This window comes from Vidua macroura, chromosome 6 (genome assembly GCF_024509145.1).
Source record: "Vidua macroura isolate BioBank_ID:100142 chromosome 6, ASM2450914v1, whole genome shotgun sequence".
NCBI lineage: Eukaryota > Metazoa > Chordata > Aves > Passeriformes > Viduidae > Vidua > Vidua macroura.
The window spans coordinates 52,461,308-52,481,887 of NC_071576.1; the positions used below are offsets into that span (position 1 = coordinate 52,461,308).

The 20,580-nt window shown below is 33.8% G+C and overlaps 1 protein-coding gene across 2 annotated transcripts in view; it reads right to left on the reverse strand.

The window, feature by feature from the left end:
• GAS2 (growth arrest specific 2) overlaps positions 1-20,580 on the reverse strand; it is an 81,744-nt gene that overhangs the window by 17,129 nt on the left and 44,035 nt on the right. For both annotated transcript variants that reach the window (XM_053979474.1, XM_053979473.1), the window contains exon 7: positions 17,705-17,812. In XM_053979474.1, coding sequence (XP_053835449.1) covers positions 17,705-17,812 — 108 coding nt within the window. The remainder of the gene's footprint in view (positions 1-17,704; positions 17,813-20,580) is intronic.

The following is a 20,580-nucleotide window of genomic DNA, read 5'->3' on the forward strand; positions in this document are numbered from 1 at the left end:
TACTTTCATAAGCCTGTAGGTGGACCATGGTAAGGTTAAAAGCATCAGCTGACCAACATTTAAAATTAAAGATAATAATGTGTATAAGTCTGTATTTGGTCTGTTATTTGTTGTATGTCTCGTGAACAAAGAGTAATTAATATTTTTTTTTATTTGTAGAGCAGTTATCTTTGAAAAATGCATCACTCATATATTATATTTCACTCTTTTCCCGATTATCTCCTCATCACAGTCCTGAGTGCCAGCAAGTCTCTGCTAACATCGTCCTTTGGCCTCACTCTTTAAATTCATCATAAAAAAAAAAAAAAAAAAAATATATATATATATATATATATATATATATATATATATATTTTACCCTTCTATCTTTTAACAACACTATGTTCTCACTTTGGCCAATTTCCAGCTCAATTTGCCTCTACATATAGGGTACATTATAAATGGAAGCAATCTTCATAGTTTCATGCAAATTGAAGGAAATATCTGAGAAACCCAAGGTCCCAGGAAGTGAGTACCTTGCCAGCCAACTCTACCCTGTAGTATCACTGCTTCCATTGACCTATTACTGGAAGAGGAGCAGCTTTCATGGGAAAATTATTTCAGAGAAATGGGAAAATTTTTCAGATAAAAATATCAGTGAGCTGGCAATATTCAGAAAATATTCCTTCAACCAATATCAATTATATTTATGAGAACTGTCAGGACTCTGTAAGGTACTTCAGAAAACCTATGCAAAGCACAGATAACCCATGATTCTGGTTGGCTGCCTACAGAGTGCCTCAGATTCCTTCTGCTTTATGATTCCTACTTATGCTGGATACCTTAGTCCATGTGCTTTTAGATAAAATCTAATAGGCAAAGAACAGAAAAGTCTCAAGATATGTTTTCCAGTCTTATATATGATCAGTTAAGGGCAACCAAAATCATGAAAACAATTACACAGAAATCTGGAAACTGTCTCCTACCTCCATCCCCTGGTTTTTAAATCAACAGAGCTACATGCATAAGCAAGAAAATTACATTTGGAAAGTATCTAGAGGCAGATTGTTTTAATAGATCTTGCTTGAATTTAGACTAGAGGTTATTCTTTTAAATGAACAGGCCTGCATTAAATTTATTTAACTCCATGGGTTTCATTAAAATGCCTTCTAATTTACAGAGTTATGAGGGGAGAACAAGGGTGGCATAATTTCAATAATATTTATCCTTAGGCTTAATTTTCTTTAAATAGTACAAAACATTCTCTCAAAGTTTTCAAAATGATGTCAGTGTGAGTCTATGGGGCATGACGTTACAAAGCTGGAATGAAATTATGTCACTGCAAATCTATGAAACCAGCATTGTCAGTAATAAACCAAAGCTATACTAATGTGTTTAAAAAATGTGAAAATTGTCTGAATAGAATTTAAAACTTTAAATAAAATTAAGATATTGCAGATTGCAAACTATTTCTCCAAGACTGCAGTCATTGGTTTTGACTATAGGTCCAAATACACATATATATTTGGCTAGAGATTCAAATCTAGTCCAATGCCATCTGTAGTATTTTACATTTTTCAAATCTACCATATCTCAAGTGACTTGACTAGCATAGAAGTCTTTGGGCCAAATTTGACCAGAGTATAAGTAATACTGGGAATTACATACCAAGTACAACAACTGGAGAAGAATACAAATGGCTGGAAAATTTAAACTAGCATACTAAGTGCACAAGATTTACTCTTGCTGCAATGTGAAAGCAGGAAATCCACAACTGGTCACTCTCCCAGCTTCTAAAAATATCCATTCAAATGCAAGTCAGAGGTGAATTAGTTGCATTTGTGAGGATATCATAAGCAGAAGTTAACATATGGCAACATAGCTGCATGATATTTCACTGATACCAAATTTTCTTGCTACACCTTTTTCTTTTCTTTCTGGGCCCAGATTAGCACTTGCCATCATCTTGAAGCAAATTTCTAATATATTTGAACTTAAAATGGGTTTGCTCTGTAATTGTATTGCCATAGAGAAATTAAGGATCGGTATTTAATCTTAAAAAATGTATGACTTTTACGTATGTAAATATTTCATTTCAAACACATCGCTACTTCGCCACAGTCATTACACCCATTTTTTGAATCTCCTTACCAGATCTATGTGTATATCCTTACACTATTACTCCATTAGTAATGAACATAACTAAACATACAAATTAGAAGTATTTTATTTCTCAGCCACATTAATAAATCCTACTAATGTCCTAAATTGTACACATATAAATCACTTCAGAACTTTTTTATTCAGGCTTTTATTCTAAACAGTTTAGCACAAAATAAATTTCAGCTGAAATCAGTCTCATCTAGTTCGATGTGTTAATGTTGAATTTTTAACTGCTTTGACCCAAGACAAGATATTTTACATGGACATGAAACTGCCAGAATTGACCAGTTTGGTAAATTTGGGCAATAAAAGACAAAATACTGATGTTCTTGTTCTCCACAGCCCTACTTTGACAGCACATCTGATACTAACTTTGTTCGTAATCCTCACTTTTCCATGAGACAGATCCAGGAAAAATCATGGTAATACTATCACTTTTGTTCTGTGGAATTCATAGTTTATCTTTGGAATGCTTTCCAGGAGTTTACTGTACTTTCATGACACTTGTGAGTGGCTGACCAGGTGCCAAGCCCTGAAATCCATTTAAAGTGCAGTGAATGTTACCAAAAAACCACAGTTCCTTGGCATGAAATTTTAAAGATAAAAAATTGATGGCGTTAAAAAGAGAAGCAATCAGACTTAAAGAATGCACAGAATTTTCATATTGTGCTATTTTTCTGTGGGGTATTTAATGATTTTAGGACTCTGGTAACTCTCTTGACACAGGAATGAATTATTTAAAGTTAGTATTAGTAATTCAGTTTAGTTTTGATATCTGCTAGCTGTAACCTGACAGCACTTCAATTCAGTCACATGGAAATTCCCTGTTGTATATATTCTAGTATGCTGGATCTCTTTGCACTCATCAGTTTCATATCTTTCTGCAAATACCAGAAGAAACATCGTTCTAGGTTCTGGCAAAGATCTTGGAAAGGGAAAATGTGCTAGTTGCCAAAAAGACATTGATTACTCTAACAGAGTAGCCCAGAGTTTCTATCCTTTCCCTTTTGTAAATGTAAACTTGTTTCTGATTTAGAACTGATTCCTGGCAAAGGCGTTTTCCTTAGTGCTCATTTGTGTATAGCTAGGCTCTATGTTGACTCTCATCTTAGAGAACACAAACCACTTTTCACTTACTCAGAAGCATGAATAAATTTTATAACATTTAGTCCTGTATTTCAGGACAGGAAGGCAGAGCAAGCACACATAATAGGAACAGAAGCAGTACTTCTATTGCATGTATGCTTTTAAATCACTATTGCAATAGCAAGAATTATGTAAAACTTGTTAAAAAAAACGTAACAAAAAGAAGAGCTATGTTTAGACAAATCCAGTATGTACACATCAAGTATGCAAGTATCCTTGCATCCTTCAATACTTCATCCTTAGATTTCACTTCCTTCAGATATGTACATTTTAATTAATGCTGGAATAATAGATTTTCCTTTGATAAGGTGATCAGGTGATGCTTTGGTAAAGCCTGAAAAAGCAATGGAAACGTTCTCGATTGAAATGCCTTCTCAAATACTGTCTGCCATTCATTGCTGCTACATCTGAACTGTGCAGTAAACAGTGCTTCCTCTGTTCCACACCTGTATGGTATGCCCTGGCCATATCTTAATCCATGAGAAAGCAAGACTTTTTTTTAACCTTACCTCTCCTCCTATTTTCAGGTTATCACAGAAGAGGCTGCATGCTCCATCTGAACATTTAAGAAACCCTGTGTGTCCAAAATGATATCTACTTCATATTCTAAACACAGACCTGACCAGGAACCACTGTTGCAGTTTCTAAAAATTTCAGTTGACTGTCTACAGGTCTGTTAAATCTTTAAAGCTTTATTCAATTTTTATTGAAGAACCAGATTCCCAGCTGGCACTGAGGAAGGTAATTTCTCCAGAATCTTTGCACACTGATCTTTGTCTTCACAGTTTCTCTCCCTATATGCAGTTTAATAGATATTTTTCATTATAGTGCATTTGTTCCGCAAAACAGTTTGACTAGATTAAAAATTAACATGCAGACATAAATATTTCAAACTCAGGGCCAAAACAGAGAAGGTTAAATCAACATTTCCTTCTTGCATTTGACATACTTAAAGGGTACAGTTTTCTCTTTTAATTCACCTGGATGTCTAAAAATTACCCAGTTAACATATTAACTTTCCTTGATGTATTTTGGGTTGACATTTAAATTTTTAGTCAAAGGACTATGATTTCACAGATGATAGTGTGGCACGTGTGCATTTGTATGCACCCATGTATAACTGTGTACACACAAAAAACACGCTCACATAAAATACATGGAGTACCCTGTGCACAGGTAAGATGGGATATAAAGCAGACAAGAGTTCCTAAATGCAAACGTATGTGTTAAGTTGGTAGATCATAATAGATCTTCATAACATTTTTTCCACTTCTCTATTATGAATAAAGCAAAATGAATGTGTGTTGTAAAACAAAGCTTCTTCAAACTGGAGAATCTATTAAGCTAGTATTAGCTTTTGTTCTAAAGAGACTTTGCTTTTTAAACAGTTTTTGTTATTATGTTAATCTTGAAAGTAAAAACTAATTGTTAGGACAAGATTTTTAGTTCTAATTGCATCATGCATAGTCCCAAGCAGTAGCTCTAAACGGAGATGAAGCTACAGAGATCTTTCCCTTAGACAAGTTTTGCTAATGCTAAGCACCAGTGCTGAGAAATTCTTTCCATGTAACTTTCTTCTCAAAGTATCTCCTAAGCAGTTATTATGAATTTTGAACAGTTAAAGAAACATGAATGTGAAGATCATAGTGTAAAGTGTAATTATGTCTATTTTCACATCAATATAATCTTTCATCATCAGGATACTCTTAGTTTTTGAATTGGACGCTTTACTTCAGAATTAGCAAAAAGGGAATATTACATAAAAATTCCTGAAGTATTAAATGTCAATACATTCATATTCACTAGAATCTGCAAAAAATTACTTGATGGCTCGAAGTCAAATATAGCCAGAGTCTTGGCTTCAAAAAATACTCATTGATGAACCTTTTAGAGATATATATATATATATATATATATACATATGTATGTACTGCCAGACCTGAATCAAATACTTTATCTCCATATTTCCTACAGCAAAGATTTCATGCCACAGACACCATGGTATATAGCATAAAGCTTTGAGCTTTAAGGCATCTCCTCTGGCTCAAACCTCAGGCCAGTTTCTGGATGAAATGGAAATAACAGTAGAGAACAGACAGAGTTAGAGAAGCACCATCACAAGGCTAGTCAGTATGTTACAGACATATTGCTTTTTCACCAGTCTGAAAGGAGGGATGTGGATGCCTTGCACATTTGAAAAAAGCCTTTGCCCTGCTATTCTATATATACTGAGATACTCCAAAAGCACTGTTTGTTTACTTGTCCTCAATACTTTTTTGTACTGATGTGATTTCCTGAAGCACGAAGAACCGGCTTTACTTCTCAGAGATTTAATTTTTTTGGTGCTGTTTGCAAGGGACTCAAGGCTAGGTCAAGACTGAATACTAAAATGATAATAGCTAATTAAAAAACCCCTGAACAAAACCACATCCCCTTTGCTATTACTTTTCCTAAGCTGAAATGTGTTTTAAAATTAGGCCAGTAAGACTGTAACCCTGAGTAAATTAGCTACATTATAGCTGAATCTGTAACAAAATTATACACAGTTATCAATACATGCAGACCAGGTTTTCATGGCCTCTTTCAAAATCTGGGTTTATGTCCAGAATTGCTAAGAATTGTTAAGTAGGACTTTGTATAGTATCTTTGCAAACACTATATTAAATTTAAAAACAAAACAGAAAAAAAAAATCCCACCATTCTAGCAAAGACTAAAGAGAAGGAGGGAGATGAGAACAACGTACACTTTCAGTATGAAATTGCCATGATATCATTCTTTGGCTTGCCAATACTTTGAGAAACTGGGGTGGAGAGGAGAGAATGAAACAGAAACAGGGTTCCTTGTACCCTTATGAAATGCTAAATTTTTCTTCTCCTTCTTGCCTGTCAGTAAATCATGACAAAGTTGTTAAGTAAGAGAAATTTGCATGAGCACCACTGAAATTTCTGAAAAACTGAGTTTTTTGCAGCCTACCATTTTACTTGATTTATGTGAGTTGGGTTTGAAGGTTCTACACAGAATTCTGAATACTACTATGGTTCTACACCTTAGACACAACAGAAATGCATTTAAAAAGTAAAATGAAAAGAAAAATTAAAAATATCTAAAATACATTTAAAATACATACATTTTGACTGGGAAACATTTTAGGTGAGGAATTTTTAAACCCTATCATATAAAAAATTCAATTTATTGTTCAAAACAATATTTAATTATTGTTTCAGTGTCTGAAAATAAATTAGCTATATTAGTTTAACTGCGTTTATAATAGGCTAGCTAATGGCAACATGTTTCTCAGGTCTGATATGGGAAGCGAAACCTGAGCTATAAAAAGAATAACTTCTTCAACAATTTTTATTTGTTCCCTTGATGGAAACCAGGAGGTATTTTGGAACCTAAAGCAATACCAGTTTAGTTGAGCTCAAATATCTTCTAGAGAAAGCAACATGCTAAATGTTATCAAGAGCAAAATGGCATCAAAAGGTTAAATATCAGTTGGCATCAAAGCAACATGCTAAATGTTATCAAAAGGTTAAATATGTCAGTTAAAAAAAAAAGTATTCTAATAGAAACACATTTTGTGACTTAGCTGGGTCACCTTTAAGTGACCTATTGATATGCTCCATGTAAAATCACGCTAGTAGAACAAGGCCAGGAAGCCATCAGTTGGTTGCCAAGCCAAAAGACCCTGGCTACATCTGTCTTTGAATCTCCCTGCCACACCAGAACCAATTGCATCAGCCTAGATCCATCCTTATTCTAATGGAAAGATTCAAAATTGTGTCCAGGTTCCAGATCGACATTCAGAGTGTAGAGATCAAATATTCCTTGAGATCTTCCTTCAAAAATAAAAATACAAATTAAAAATTTAGGAAAAGGAAGGATTTAAGATGGGGGGTTGCAGGCGCAGAACACAGACGAGGTAGAAACCAGTTCCTTTACAGGTAGTCTAACACATGAAAAACTTTGACGCAGAGGCAGAAACCCATTTCCCTCATATTGAAAAAGTCTTTGAGATTATTAAAACTTACTTCAAATGAGACAGAAAATTATCATGGTTATACATTTGCCAGTTTGTTATAAACATATCTCCTTATGAAGAAATAATTACTCTTAAATACATTAAAGTTCATGTTAAGCTAATGCGGTATTATGTTAAAGGTTGAGAAAAGCAAGACTGTCAAAGGCAGTAAACACACCAGAGGAAGCAGCAATTTTCCGTATGCTGTGTTGTGACAAAACAGGGCAAGGGATAATGGTTTTAAACTGATGGGAGAGTTGATATAGATTAGATATAAGGAAGAAGTGTTTTACAACAAGAGTGGTGAGGCCATGGCACAGGTTTCCCAGAGAGATTGTGGATGTCCCATCCCTGGAAACATTCAAGACTGGATGGGTGAGCAGCCTGGTCTAGTTGAAGATAACCCTGCTTATAGGAGGGAGTTGGACTAGATGACCTCTAAGGGTCCCTTCCAAACAAAACCATTCTATGATTCTATGTATGATAAAACCTTTATGCAAATTTAAAAATTACTTAATGTCATTTCAGTATTATTTACAAAAGCAATCACAACCTAGTAAGTAACACAAATGGCATGTTTTGGGCAACAGGTCTGGCTCTCTTCTGAATAGTAAAAGCTTCAGACGGAGTTGCATCTAGTTGGTTAGAGAACTGTTATATTCTTAGGACTGCAAAACCTAAAATATCTAGCAAAATATCTAATAAATTCCACAGCATATATTCATCTACATAGAGTGTTTATAACAACTAAAGCACTTCAGCATCTGTTGCCATGATTGAAATACTAGCTTAATAAAATAAGACAGTTTTAATGACCTAGTATGTGGAATTTTGTGGGGGGGGAAGGGGGGGAGTTTGAGTTGTCTTTTAAACCTTTAGGTAAATCCAATTTTGATGAGTTGAAAGCAAATGGTGTGCTTATGATAGCACACTATTAAGCAATCAGTATCAAGTGATGCTGATTTATGACTTGATGAGCAATCTATATCTGGTCTTCAGTTTAGTAGTTGCTGGTTTCTGATAAATACACTTAAGATAACAGTTGACTCTGAGATCTCCCAAGTTTACTAATCTTTGGCAAAGAAAATGTTTTCTGTGTTTAAAACTTCCTTATAGCAACATATTTTTGTTTTGTTCTGAGTTTCAAAAATCAGTGACAATAAAAAGAGTAAAAGAAATGCTCCTAAACATCCATTAAAACATGCAAAATAATGTTTAAGTGTCAGAGCAGATCTGTTAGATCTCAATGACATCTGTAAAACAAACTGTTAAAAAAAAAGTATTAAAAAGTTTTAGAAATTTGAGCATTCACCATTTTAAAAATCAAAATATAGGGGAAAGTTTGTTTTTGTGTACAGCTAACCCTCAGTGAAATAGTTTATTACTAGAAGACATGTTGAACTATATTGTTTTCCAAAGGGGATAAATAATAGCAACTGCATATTCAGTTTTAACTCCAAATTCCACATTAGGACAGAAGTTTTATCCCTTGGCTTGTGTGGGCTACCACTGACTTCAGGGTATTTCTAACAACTTGAACCCATCTCTAAGTTGGTTCTTACTCTGTAGCATTCATGTGATAATTAATAAACTTTTAATCAAGGCAAAAATGCAGTAATTACAGTTTCCTTAATGTTCTGTTGCTAAAGGAGAGAAACTACACAGCAAACTTCAGTGAAAATTCATTATTTGATGCACAAAGCATGTAAGTGGTCTTGGACTCAAACTTCTAATTCAAGAAGAAAATAAAGAAAATGAACAAAACCAAAGAAAATAAAGTCAGGGTCAAATGATAACCTTTGCTGGGCATTTATGATTTTTGCTGGTGGAGGTGCCATGGAAGCACAATTCTGGTCCCATGTGAACTGGCATAGTCACTTGATACAACTATTTCTATTTGTGATATACAAGGAGGTGACTAGCTCAAGAAGCAGAAACAGTAACTAATACTCACTAGTCTAGGATCTTACAGGTACCTGTGCAGAACTACTAAAACGTGTATTTTAATCTGTTCATGTATTTTGATAAGGAACTAAATTTTATAAAGTTCAGCACAAATAGCTTGAAGGGCAAGTTGTCATTATATTAGAATAACATGTGTAATCAAATTTGAGTGCACTTAACCTTAAAATCTTTTTCCTTAATTCTACCTTAATGTAGGCAAGAATATGTGCCAGTCATTTTTCTTTAATTATTTACATTAACAAATGGAATTTAAAATATGAAGTAAAAATAGCTATTAATACTATCCTAAATTATTAGAAGCAAATTGTATTTGAAAGGAAATTTTTTTATGTTGTAGTTAGATAAAAATCTAAAAATATGCACGGAAAAAGCATTATTCAATATATCCTAAGAGTTATATGTTATTGCAATAGAGTTTCTATGTTATTGCAATATAAGAGAGATATACTGAATTTATCATGACTGTTTCATAGTCTTTGAAATAGTCTAGACTAATAAATAATTAAAGGACATAACTGTTATAGATAAAAGTTTCATTGTTTTATTCCATTGCTACCATAAGAGTTTCTTGTTAAAAAATTCTTTTTACATTTTGAAAGATAAATCCATTCCTACTGACTGATGCAGATGCAGCTAAAGTTTTTTTTTCTTTAAAGTTGCAGCATAATATCTCAAAAGAGGATCTAAATAAATCAATGTTAAAAACATCCCCAAAATTTATAACAAAAAATATATAAAATTGACAGTTTAATTTTTACATTTTTAATCTGAAAGATAAATAATATAAAATGCTATGTAACTCTGTAGTTTGATTATCAATCCCATTAATTATCATAGAAAATAGAGAGGAATTTCTTGTTCCTCTCCACTGAACCCTGAAGGCGAGATGAAAGCATCCCTCTGAGTCTAAAAAAAAACAAAAAAAAACCAAAAAAACCCCTCAGACCCTCAGAACTTTATAAGAGATTTACAAAGAGATTCAAATTCAACTTCCTGCATCTCTCCAGAAAGAGTGGGCATGTGACAACTTCTGCTAGCAAAGACAAAGTCCTAGTGGAACAGACAAGTTGATAAATTCTCTGCCATGCAAATCATGCTCATTAAAATACAATGTTCTGCATTTCAGCATGACAAAGGATTTGGAAATATTTATTACTTTTCCTCTGGTCAGAACTAGAAGGCATCAGAGGGGACAAAGTCATCAATAAACACATGGGATAAAATCCTGCAGTGTTGATATATTGCAAAAAGTACTTTATACCTTTACATGCATATTGCCAGAGGTGGAGTTTGAAAATTAAAGATAGTAGATATAGTTTTTGGTGAACAACATGAATGCTTACAAAGTGTAACTGAATATAACAAGAGGAAAAAGTTTGCTCTCACACTGACAAGAGAATGACAAAGAAATAAAATATTTTTTTAAATGCACTCTAACTTCCCCTTGTTATTTTAGGAATAGAAAGGTAAAACCACATTGTATTAAATATTTTAAAAACCTACATACCATTTTTGTGGCCAGCCCAGTTCTAGGCAGAACCATCATTCCCGAGTCAAGATAAAAAGCCCAATGGGAAATTCCCATGTAGGCTAAGATTTCTCTAAGAGTATTACATTAAAGCTAAGGAATATGGCAATAGATAATCAATGCACTGTCATGCCTGAATCTTAAATGTCCAATGACAATCCCTTATGAACAGTGCAGAAGCTTTGGTTAACAGATGCCACCACATGAGCCACATTTTTTCTTCTCTCCAGATGGCAGCAGAAGTTACGTTTACAGTATAAAAGTATACTGTACACACTGTATATCATAAAGAATCAGGTGGGATTTTTTCCTTTTCAATTAACATTGTATAGCAATTATCAAAACCCACAGTGAAGAATATTAACTTAAATTCACCCTAGTAATATTTTAGCATTCTTCTATAAAAGACAGATGTACTTACCTTGACTATAATGTATATATGTACTATAATGTACTTACCTTGAATATAATTCCCATTAGCGTCATACCGAGTCAACTCACCAAAATTTAAAGAAGAAATGTAAAGCTCAGTGCTATCCTTTAAATGCAACACTACAAATAGCAGCATCTCCATTTCTAAAGCATCAGGTTTACTAAACTGCTTTCTAAACTGCGAGCACATGCTGCTGTCCCATCATTAATGTAGATTATATTATTGTCTAGTAAATGTCAAATGGATTCTTATAAAATGATTCATCTATTTAACAGAAACACAAGATGATAACTGAGAGAAAGGAAATACTTTCCCCAGTAACATTTTCTGTATAAACTTACGGGACCTAATCCTTAGTTCTCAACAATACACTATAAATAAAGGTGGTTTTGTTTTGAAAATTCTTGTCTGTAGATTAATGGTGGACTTGATTAGCAGTCTATATGTGTTCTTAGCTGTGGAGATGCTGGTCCGTTACCTGTAATGTGAAAGGAGTAAGAGAAGCAAAAAAGGGAGAAGAGGGGAGTTATATAATTTGATCTATTTTTGTATTCTTGGTATTGAGGGAAAAAAAAAAAGCTAAAATAATGAGATCAATACTACATATTTTTCTAGCTTTGTTATTAATCTTTATTTACCTTTAATGTATTGACAATTTTTTATATAATTAATTACTACACAGAAAATACTTCTGATGCTGTTGTGCAGGGTAATTTTACCCTAGTTTATTCTTGCCAGAAAAGGAAACTCAGGCACTTGGGGAATGTCTTGCTTTGCCATCTTTAGCTCTTGCTAAGGAAATCAGCTGAATTTTAGGGTGATACTTTTAGACACAAAGCTTCATAATACTCTACCCTAGCCTCCTCCTGAGAAGAATCCTCTTTCTACTAATTTCAGGCAATGTAATATTGTTATAACTTCAGTTCTAGAAGCCTAAAATATAAATACTATTATAAATAATAATTTTCTACTATGGCAGAAAATTACCACAAGTGTATTAGTAGTTTCAAGAACTAGAATGTTACTCTTGAAGATGCCTTACACCCTAAAAAAGCACATTATCATTTGCTAAAAATTTTTCTAACCTCCAAATGGAGTTTTCATTGTGCAATAATGCATAGAGGGAGACACTTGGAATTAAAGAAGACATGGTATTTGATTGTCCACAGAAGGAGGTCACTGAGGGAAACAGGTCTAAACTAGTGAGAAAAACTGCAGAGCTATTGCACAGCCTGTCACTTCCACTGAATCTGAACATTGCATCAAAGATATATTCTGTAAAAAAAATTTCCACCAAGTCTAACAAGAACTTCATTGTGTGAAAGTAAAAAGGAGTAACTTCAACAGTTTTTCATTAAATTAGGAGCTAATAATTTGACTTACAAAGGGTTTTTTTGTAAAGAAGTTTCTGATGAACCCTTTCAAAGTTCTAAACACTAAATTAACATGAATGGCTGCACAAATGCAGTATGCCAGTGAAAAAAGATAGAAAATTAAATCAAGAGGGGCAAAAAATATGTATTTAATTTCTCATACTTTATGGGTTTGGATAACCCTCAGTGAAAGTCAGTCAACTATTTAACTAGAAATGTCAGTTCTTCAAAGGGCCAGATAGTGGAGCTGTAACTGCTTTTTTATTGAGTGCAAAACCAGCATCATCAGGTACAAAGTGAAGAGACTTGTCCATGGGCTTCTGGCTCCATGGAGGCATCTAGGCCTAAATAAGAAAAGCTGCAGGCAGGAAGGGGAAAAAAATAAAGAATAAAGGGAGAGGCAGGAGAGAAAGGGTAACTAAAAGAGCAAGCAAACTGCAACTTAAGCTGGGGCAGGGCAGGGTTCTGCCTAATGTCAACAGATTAATGATAGAGTATAGAACAAAACTGATTTCCTGACAGTTCTGTAGGCAGCACTCAATTCCAGCCAACTCACTGACACCTTTCGTAGTACTGCTTGTCCAAGAGCTCTTGAGTCTTATGGAGTGAATTTTACTGGCCCTTTAAGGACTTATTTTTTAAAAAACAATAAATGAAAAATGAGAAGGTTGAGAATAATTCCACCTTCAGTAGCACAAGTAAGACTGAAATGTCATCTTTTCTGTGATTGTAAAGCTGTTGGAGAGGAATTGGCTCGGAATAAAGAAGTGTCCAGCTGAAAGGTCTCCAAAACCAGCCTGTATCTGGGCATAAACTAGGGCTGGACTTCAGACATGCCTTTCCCCACGTCTTTTGCAGTCTCAAGTTGAGAATTACTGTAGTTGTCTACAAACACAAAGAAGACTGAGATTAGAAGTCCAAAGAGACCAATGAATGTTGCTGTCCTGAGGCTCAAGACATGTTTTCAGAATTAATTCACAAGATCCCAGGCATCCCACTATATTTCCTTTGGAGTTAGGTTAATTAAAACTCCTGATGTGCCCATGATTTTGATATTTTAAACATCCTGGAAAGTTATTTCTTATGGATAAAGCTTAGGAAAGGATTTTCACTACTAAAAACATAAACTCTTTCACAGATTGGAAGTGAATAGGCCTGGGAAAAGCAGAACAACTGTGAAAATCTTTGGAATAAGGAAGACAAAAAAAAGCTAGGAAAATTATGCTGAAGGAAAAACAAAAGACAGAAACACACCACACAAAAACTGTGGGTACAACTTATGCATTTGAATTGGAAAGGCAGAGCAAAGCAAAGCATTTGAGGCTTGAGATCTGTATAATCAGTCTGCTTTCTATTTCTCCTTCTTTCCAGTTCTTATCTGGTATATGGTACATCATCCCTACCTGGATGTTTTTGAGCAAAATGTACTTCTGTATTAATATACAAGTACATTTTTCTCACCAGGAAGAGGCAATAGTGCATACTAGACTGTCTGCAGAGTGATATATATATATATATATATGTATATATAAAATATATATATTACACATATGTTAGTGAATCTGAAAATAAAGTTTCTACACAGGTGCTGTAGAAGGTAAATAACACCTTTCCTTTCCTGGGATTTAGAAGAAGAAAGTATCAAATAAACATTTTTATTACAATAGCAAAATAATGTTACATTTTATTAATTATTAAGGATACAAGGTCAAATATTTAAGAGCAATCACATACTTATCGACTGGTCTGCAAGATAGAGAACATCTATATGTCATAGGAAAAATCAGAAGCTTTAAAACCAGGACCCATTACATCATCTAATGTGACTCCAGTTGCACTAAAGATAATTTCCTAATGATTTGAATGTCATCATATGTATGGACCAAAATGACAGATCTTTCTGAGAGAAGCTGGTTAGTTTGTGGGAAATCTTCATACTAATGCATATACAATGCAACATGAGGTAACTTGAAAACAGAATTCTTGTCACTGAAACTGTTAAAGAAGTACTTTTTGTAAAGGTGTGACTGACATTTCTTACTACAAAAATCTCAACTTTGCTGCCTTCTGCAAGAAGCAGCAACTTCAAACTCTGTGACTCTCTTTCCCAATTTATAAACCGAACATTTGTACAAGTTTTCATGACTCGTTATTCTTTGTTTTTTAAAAATAGGTTTATTAATTCAGTTCCATTCTGAAAGATTAAGGCATAATGGTAAGATGGTAGGAGAGTGAAGAAGCAAATGATTAATTGTATGTTGTACACATACAGAGATCCCACTAATTGTAAACCAATGTTTCAATTTTAAATAAACTGGCCATTTTTTTCAACTTGTTAATATAATCCTTTACTGTAAAACATGTCTTCCGTCTTTTCTGTGGAAGTGGAATTTAGAATTGTTCCTACTTGGAAGGAAGGAAAAAGAATCTACAAGCAGATAAATTTTTATAGAACATAAATTTTTAGCATCTAAGCCACCACAGCATTATTTTAATCATATTCAGTTTATGCACTAGGGAAACACTTCATGCGTAAAAAACTGCTTTTGGGGCATGCAATTTTATTAAGATTTAAATATCTTAATGTTTTTATGAAGTGTCATCATTTCCCTTAATTCATGGATTTAAAACTTCTATTAGGAATTGCAATATTTTCCCACGTTAAAAGAAAAAAATTAATTTTAATGGGACCATTTTTTGCTACATGTTCCCTTTCCTTAGAATTACTTTAAATTGACACATGTACTTTGTTTCTGTGATTTTTTACATGAAATCTATGCTCTGCCATGTTTTATTTTGCTCTGCTATTCCTTGTTCACTTATATCATATATAGATATAAATTAATAAAAAGAGGAACTTGGGATACTTTCTCTTCTGGTTTGAATGCTGGTTTTGGGTTTTTTTTCCTAACAGAACTTGCAGATATTAAATAATTTCTGAAAAAATAATCTTAGCTATCAATTAATAGGAGTTAACTCTTACCACATGGCATACTTGCAGCATTACTGAAATGATAGAGGTTTTAAATTCTATAGAGGTTACTGGAAAAAGCTAATAGGGTAACACAGTAGTGGATATACTATGCCATCTTAAAATAAAGAAACTGTTGATCTCCATTCAACTAGAACACTTTGGGTTGTAAACAAATGGCATGTATTTGGCTGTGTCACGCTGTGTAAAGAACATACAGCCTAGGAGGAACTACCTCAGTGGCATCAAATTCGGTGCCAAATACCAACAAAATTAAAAATCAGCTACACACCTTAAATCTGCTTTTTCACAACTGTCCAAAGGATTCCAAAGAAAGGCTAATATATCTAGTTATGTACTCAAGAACATGTAGAGTGAAGAGTAAAAACTTACTGTGATCCAGTGAAGTGTTCCAAAATGAAGTTTAAACCAACCAGAACCAAAAGACAACTGACTTTTAAAACCTAGGAAAATGAACTTGTTCCCACTGAAATGCATGGCAAGTTTCCATTGATATAAGTTTTGTAGGAATGATCTTTAATACTTCTGTTTAATACCTAATCTATATTACTGTTATTTTTTTTCACAATTCAACTTGGAATGCAGTAGTGTGATATGAAAAGGGATTTTTGTTTGCAAACTTGGAATGAAATCTGGCTTGGACTAGGTTGCATAATAAAGAAGCCAGCAAAAAGGAATTTGACACTCACCATTCTGGCAGAACTCAAGTTTCTTAAAACAAAAAGATTAAAAATATTTTGATACTGTTTTAAAAATGAAAACCAAAAGGAAGAAAATGTAAATGTTAAACTGTGCCAGATTACTGAGGTCTTTGGTTAATAATTATTACCTTCTTCAAAGTGGTTTGAAACTAGCAATAAAGCTATTACCTAAATATACTGCAGAATTAAAAAAAAGTCTCTCACTGGCTGCAAATCAGAAAAGCTATTAATCCTTTATACTAGCATGTTGAATCTCAAACTATCTGTTAGATTTAACAAATCCCTTATTTCTTCTCCTTTACGACCTATTACTGAATTAATTAGGAGTTCTCAGTACTTATTCAGCACAGTACTTCTACATGTTCCCAACTTCACACTCCCGAGAAACCCCAAGTCCTTATCTGGCTTCATTGACTTCACTGTAAGTTATATAAAGCAGAAGTTTATGACTGAATAAGTGCTCTGGTATTTTGTTGAACCAGGAACTTGACTTCTGCAGATAAGGAGTCCCTCTGACTTCTTCTGTTTACATGTGCTCAGTTTTATTAGGTAACAGTTATGTGCCTTTAGCAAAATAGGGATAACAGTCATTTCAGAGTAAGACCTATCATTTTGTCAAGTCATGACTCAAGAATAGTGCATGTGGAGAGGAAGATGGAAAGAAGTGTAGTATGAATCAAATTCTCAACATACAACTACAGAATAACAAGATTAGTGTATTTTCAATTATTACCATAGCCATATATAGAGAAGATTAAGTGGATCAGAAGAACTAATCTTTGAAAGTATAGATGTGCTAATTTCAGCCATATAATAGTGGTAGCAAATATTGATATTGATTAACTTTGTGCTATGGGAGTTAATAATCTACATACAAAGTCTGAAATACAACTCTAGGTTTGGAAATATCTGTTAATCAAATGACATACTGTGGATTTTATTGGTTTCCTCATGCTGCTTTAGCAATATATCTTAGTCATGACTTGGCAATTCAAAGATCATGAAGCCTTTGATCTGTTTCCTGACCAGTTAGACAATATCAGTCAAAACAGAGTGGGAGAAAGGCTGTTTTAATGCAGTGGATATTCTTTCAAGCCAAACTGAGAAGTCACCAGGTCTATTTCTGAAGACTTTTTTTTTTTGTTGTTGCAATTGAATTAAAGAGAGAGCAAATTCAATGACCTAAAGTCAGAAGGATATTTATCACATAGTAATAATTCCTTGGGTCAGTTAACACACTGTAGGTTATTTATTCTCCAATGGTGTCATAAAAATGAGTCAGTGCTGGTTAACCAGATAATATTTTTTCCTGTTAATCAGTGATGTAATTTTCAAAGTAGAAGGTAGCAGTAAAAAAAAAAAAAACAAAGTAAAAATACAAAAGTGAAAATAAAATCTTTACCCTAATAAAAAGGATCTTCTCTCCAACTCTGTATCTTCCCTGTGAAAGACGCTCCACACAGAACTTATTAGGGCATTTACAAGGTGGATCTTCAGAAATGTGTTTAACCTATAAAACAAGTTATTAATAGGAACTGTTTAAAATAGCATGGATAGCAAAACATTCAATAAGACTCTTGTCATAATGTATCATTTAATATAAGTCTTAATTTATTACATTTTTCTTGGTTTTGCTTAACATTTCTGTAACCCCAGAAAGCCCCCTATGGTGCTTCCAATAGCAATGATTTAGTAGCTGAGTTTAAAATGTTACATAGTTCAGCATCAAATTTGCACTCTTTATCTGAAGTCAAGCAGTCTGTTACATGGAGTTTAGCATCAAACTTTTGTAACTGTATTCTCAGTATTTTATGGTTAGTCAGCTCAAAGTGCTAATACAGCTAACAGGCAAAATGAAGATGTCATACGATGCATCCTGCCTTCTAAATATATATAAATATAGAGGTATCTTCCTTACCAGTAAGAGGCTCTGCCTCTTTAAAATTGTGCACAAACACCTTAGGAAAAAAGCATACAGAAAATACTGTGACAAGATTACAAATTAATGCCAAGACATTCCTCAGTAGTTTCAACTGCCATTTGATGTTCTCCTTGTTAGGGCTAGTTCAATGGAAGTTAATTTAAAGAGACCTCAAGAACACTATCATTGCCAAACTTATCTACATAACCCCAAAAAATAAGGGCTGAGAAAAAACAGATGAAAACCACTTTTCTGCATGTTATTAGTTGCATCAGCTTGACTTTGGCCTCCTTGCTCTGGCATGTGCTACCAAAGACAGTGACGTTTAGTAAAAGTACATTTTGTACTCTTCAATGATGGGAAAGTAGCAAAGGGATCAATATCAAAAGAGCAGATCTGGCTGCAAAACTCTTCCTTGACAATCAAATTGCACTTCTGCATAGGAACAGCAAGAATAAGTGCAGCATTTTCATACACTGTGGTATACTTGGACAAAATATGTACCTAGAATGTCAGCATCAAACAATGCAAAATGCCAGAGGAACCTGTAGATATTTGTCCACTTCAAACAATATTCCAAAGACTTTTTCATATCCCGTTTGTAAACCAGTGCCTGTAAAAATGGTCAGAAGCCCAGGAAAGGATATTTTCTGAATAGCTAACAAATTAAAGTCTTAAATTGTTTCATAAAAAGAAAAGATGCTTGGCCAAAGCTGTAGCACTCTAATGAGTGTTTTGTTTATCATGAATAGATAAGGCTTTTGAAGTACAAATGTTTTTCAGATCTGCTTTAAGTATTAATTTACAGTATGTTAAATATGCCAGAAAGAACTTATAAGGCAACCAATTATTGTTTCTATACTTTTGAAACTAGCTCTGTTGAGTGATTTAAAGGTTTTCCAATTATTTCTGAAATGGTTCAATGCTTTATCTGAATAACTTCATCACCCTGCGGAGGGTTTTTGATAAGTATTCTTAAGACTTATTTATTTTTAATCAGGGCATAATATTTTTATGAAGAAAAATAACTAAAATAAACTTAACAGAGGAACTCTACGTGTGTTTTACACACAAAAAGTATTTCTCAAGTATCGGATGAGATGTCCTCAGTTTGAATGAATCAAGTTTTGAATTTTAAGATCAGTTACTCAAATTATTTTTATCAACATGGATGAGACTTAGCCTCCATTTCTGGTGAACAAACTATTTAGATAGTTAATGTACTATAGGAATAACTTACATGAAATCAGTGGCTGATGACTTAAATACAAGTGCAGGTTGCTGAGGATGAAAAAAGTGTATTCCTGTATTTCTTGGAAGGTGGTACCAAGACTGGAATCATGCCTAGGAAGCCTTTTGGCAATGGCCCTCTGAAAACTGTTAAATAATGAGGGATTCCTGACATAATATCCTATGGCATTATCACCCTGATAGCTGAAAATGGGTAGTAGGAACTTAATGCTTCGTCCACTAGAGCTTATATAAGGAATCAAAAACCCAGAGTAACTGGGCCTAAACAAGTTCAAAGTTGTTTTGAACTGTGTAAGCAAAATAGACCCATCTTCTGCCTGTGGAGAATGAAAGCCAACAGATCTATTTCTGGTGTAAAACAGAGGATAATAAGATCTTCACTGCTGATCCTGCTGTTGCGGGTTCCATTGCCTTATTGTCCCAAAGAACACAGAAGTATTGAGTGGAATTTGGAAATCAAATAATGAAGCAGAGGGAGGAATTATATTCTATTTTATTTTAAGTCTGGACTATATGAGAAACTGCTGCTATTTTATGGTGTGAGTGTCTGGGGCAGTGCAGGTCAGGACTCTAGCTGGATGAATTCCATTCTGTTTCTATCCATACTGCTTTCTAAATTAAAGGAGGTGGTTAGAGAAAACCTACATTCTCTCTGTTCAATTTCTACAAGATATGCAGTCATTAGCCTCCTTCTACACATAACTGTTCTTTCTCAATTCTTTTGAAACACAAATGCTTTTACAAAGTTAAGGAAGAAATACAAACCAGAAAATTTTAAATGTAATTATAGTCATCAAATAAAAAAAGTGTTTCAATGAAATGAAGGAACATTATATTCCATCTGCTCTTTGTAACAGGAAAGTGGCACATGGATTTTTCAAGAAGTGCTTTGTAACTCCCAGGTGGCACATCTACCTTGCAATGTAGTAGTTACTATGGTAACTGCTTCTTTTTACAGGCTAGATTTGTACTTTTCCCGTTTAACCTCTTCATGGCCTCAAAATGTGTCCTTTTCATCTGATTCCAGCTATTTCAAATGAACCCCTGTAGGTTTGCACCAGAAACATGAACACTCAATATGCTGCAACAAGTTTAATGAAATTCAA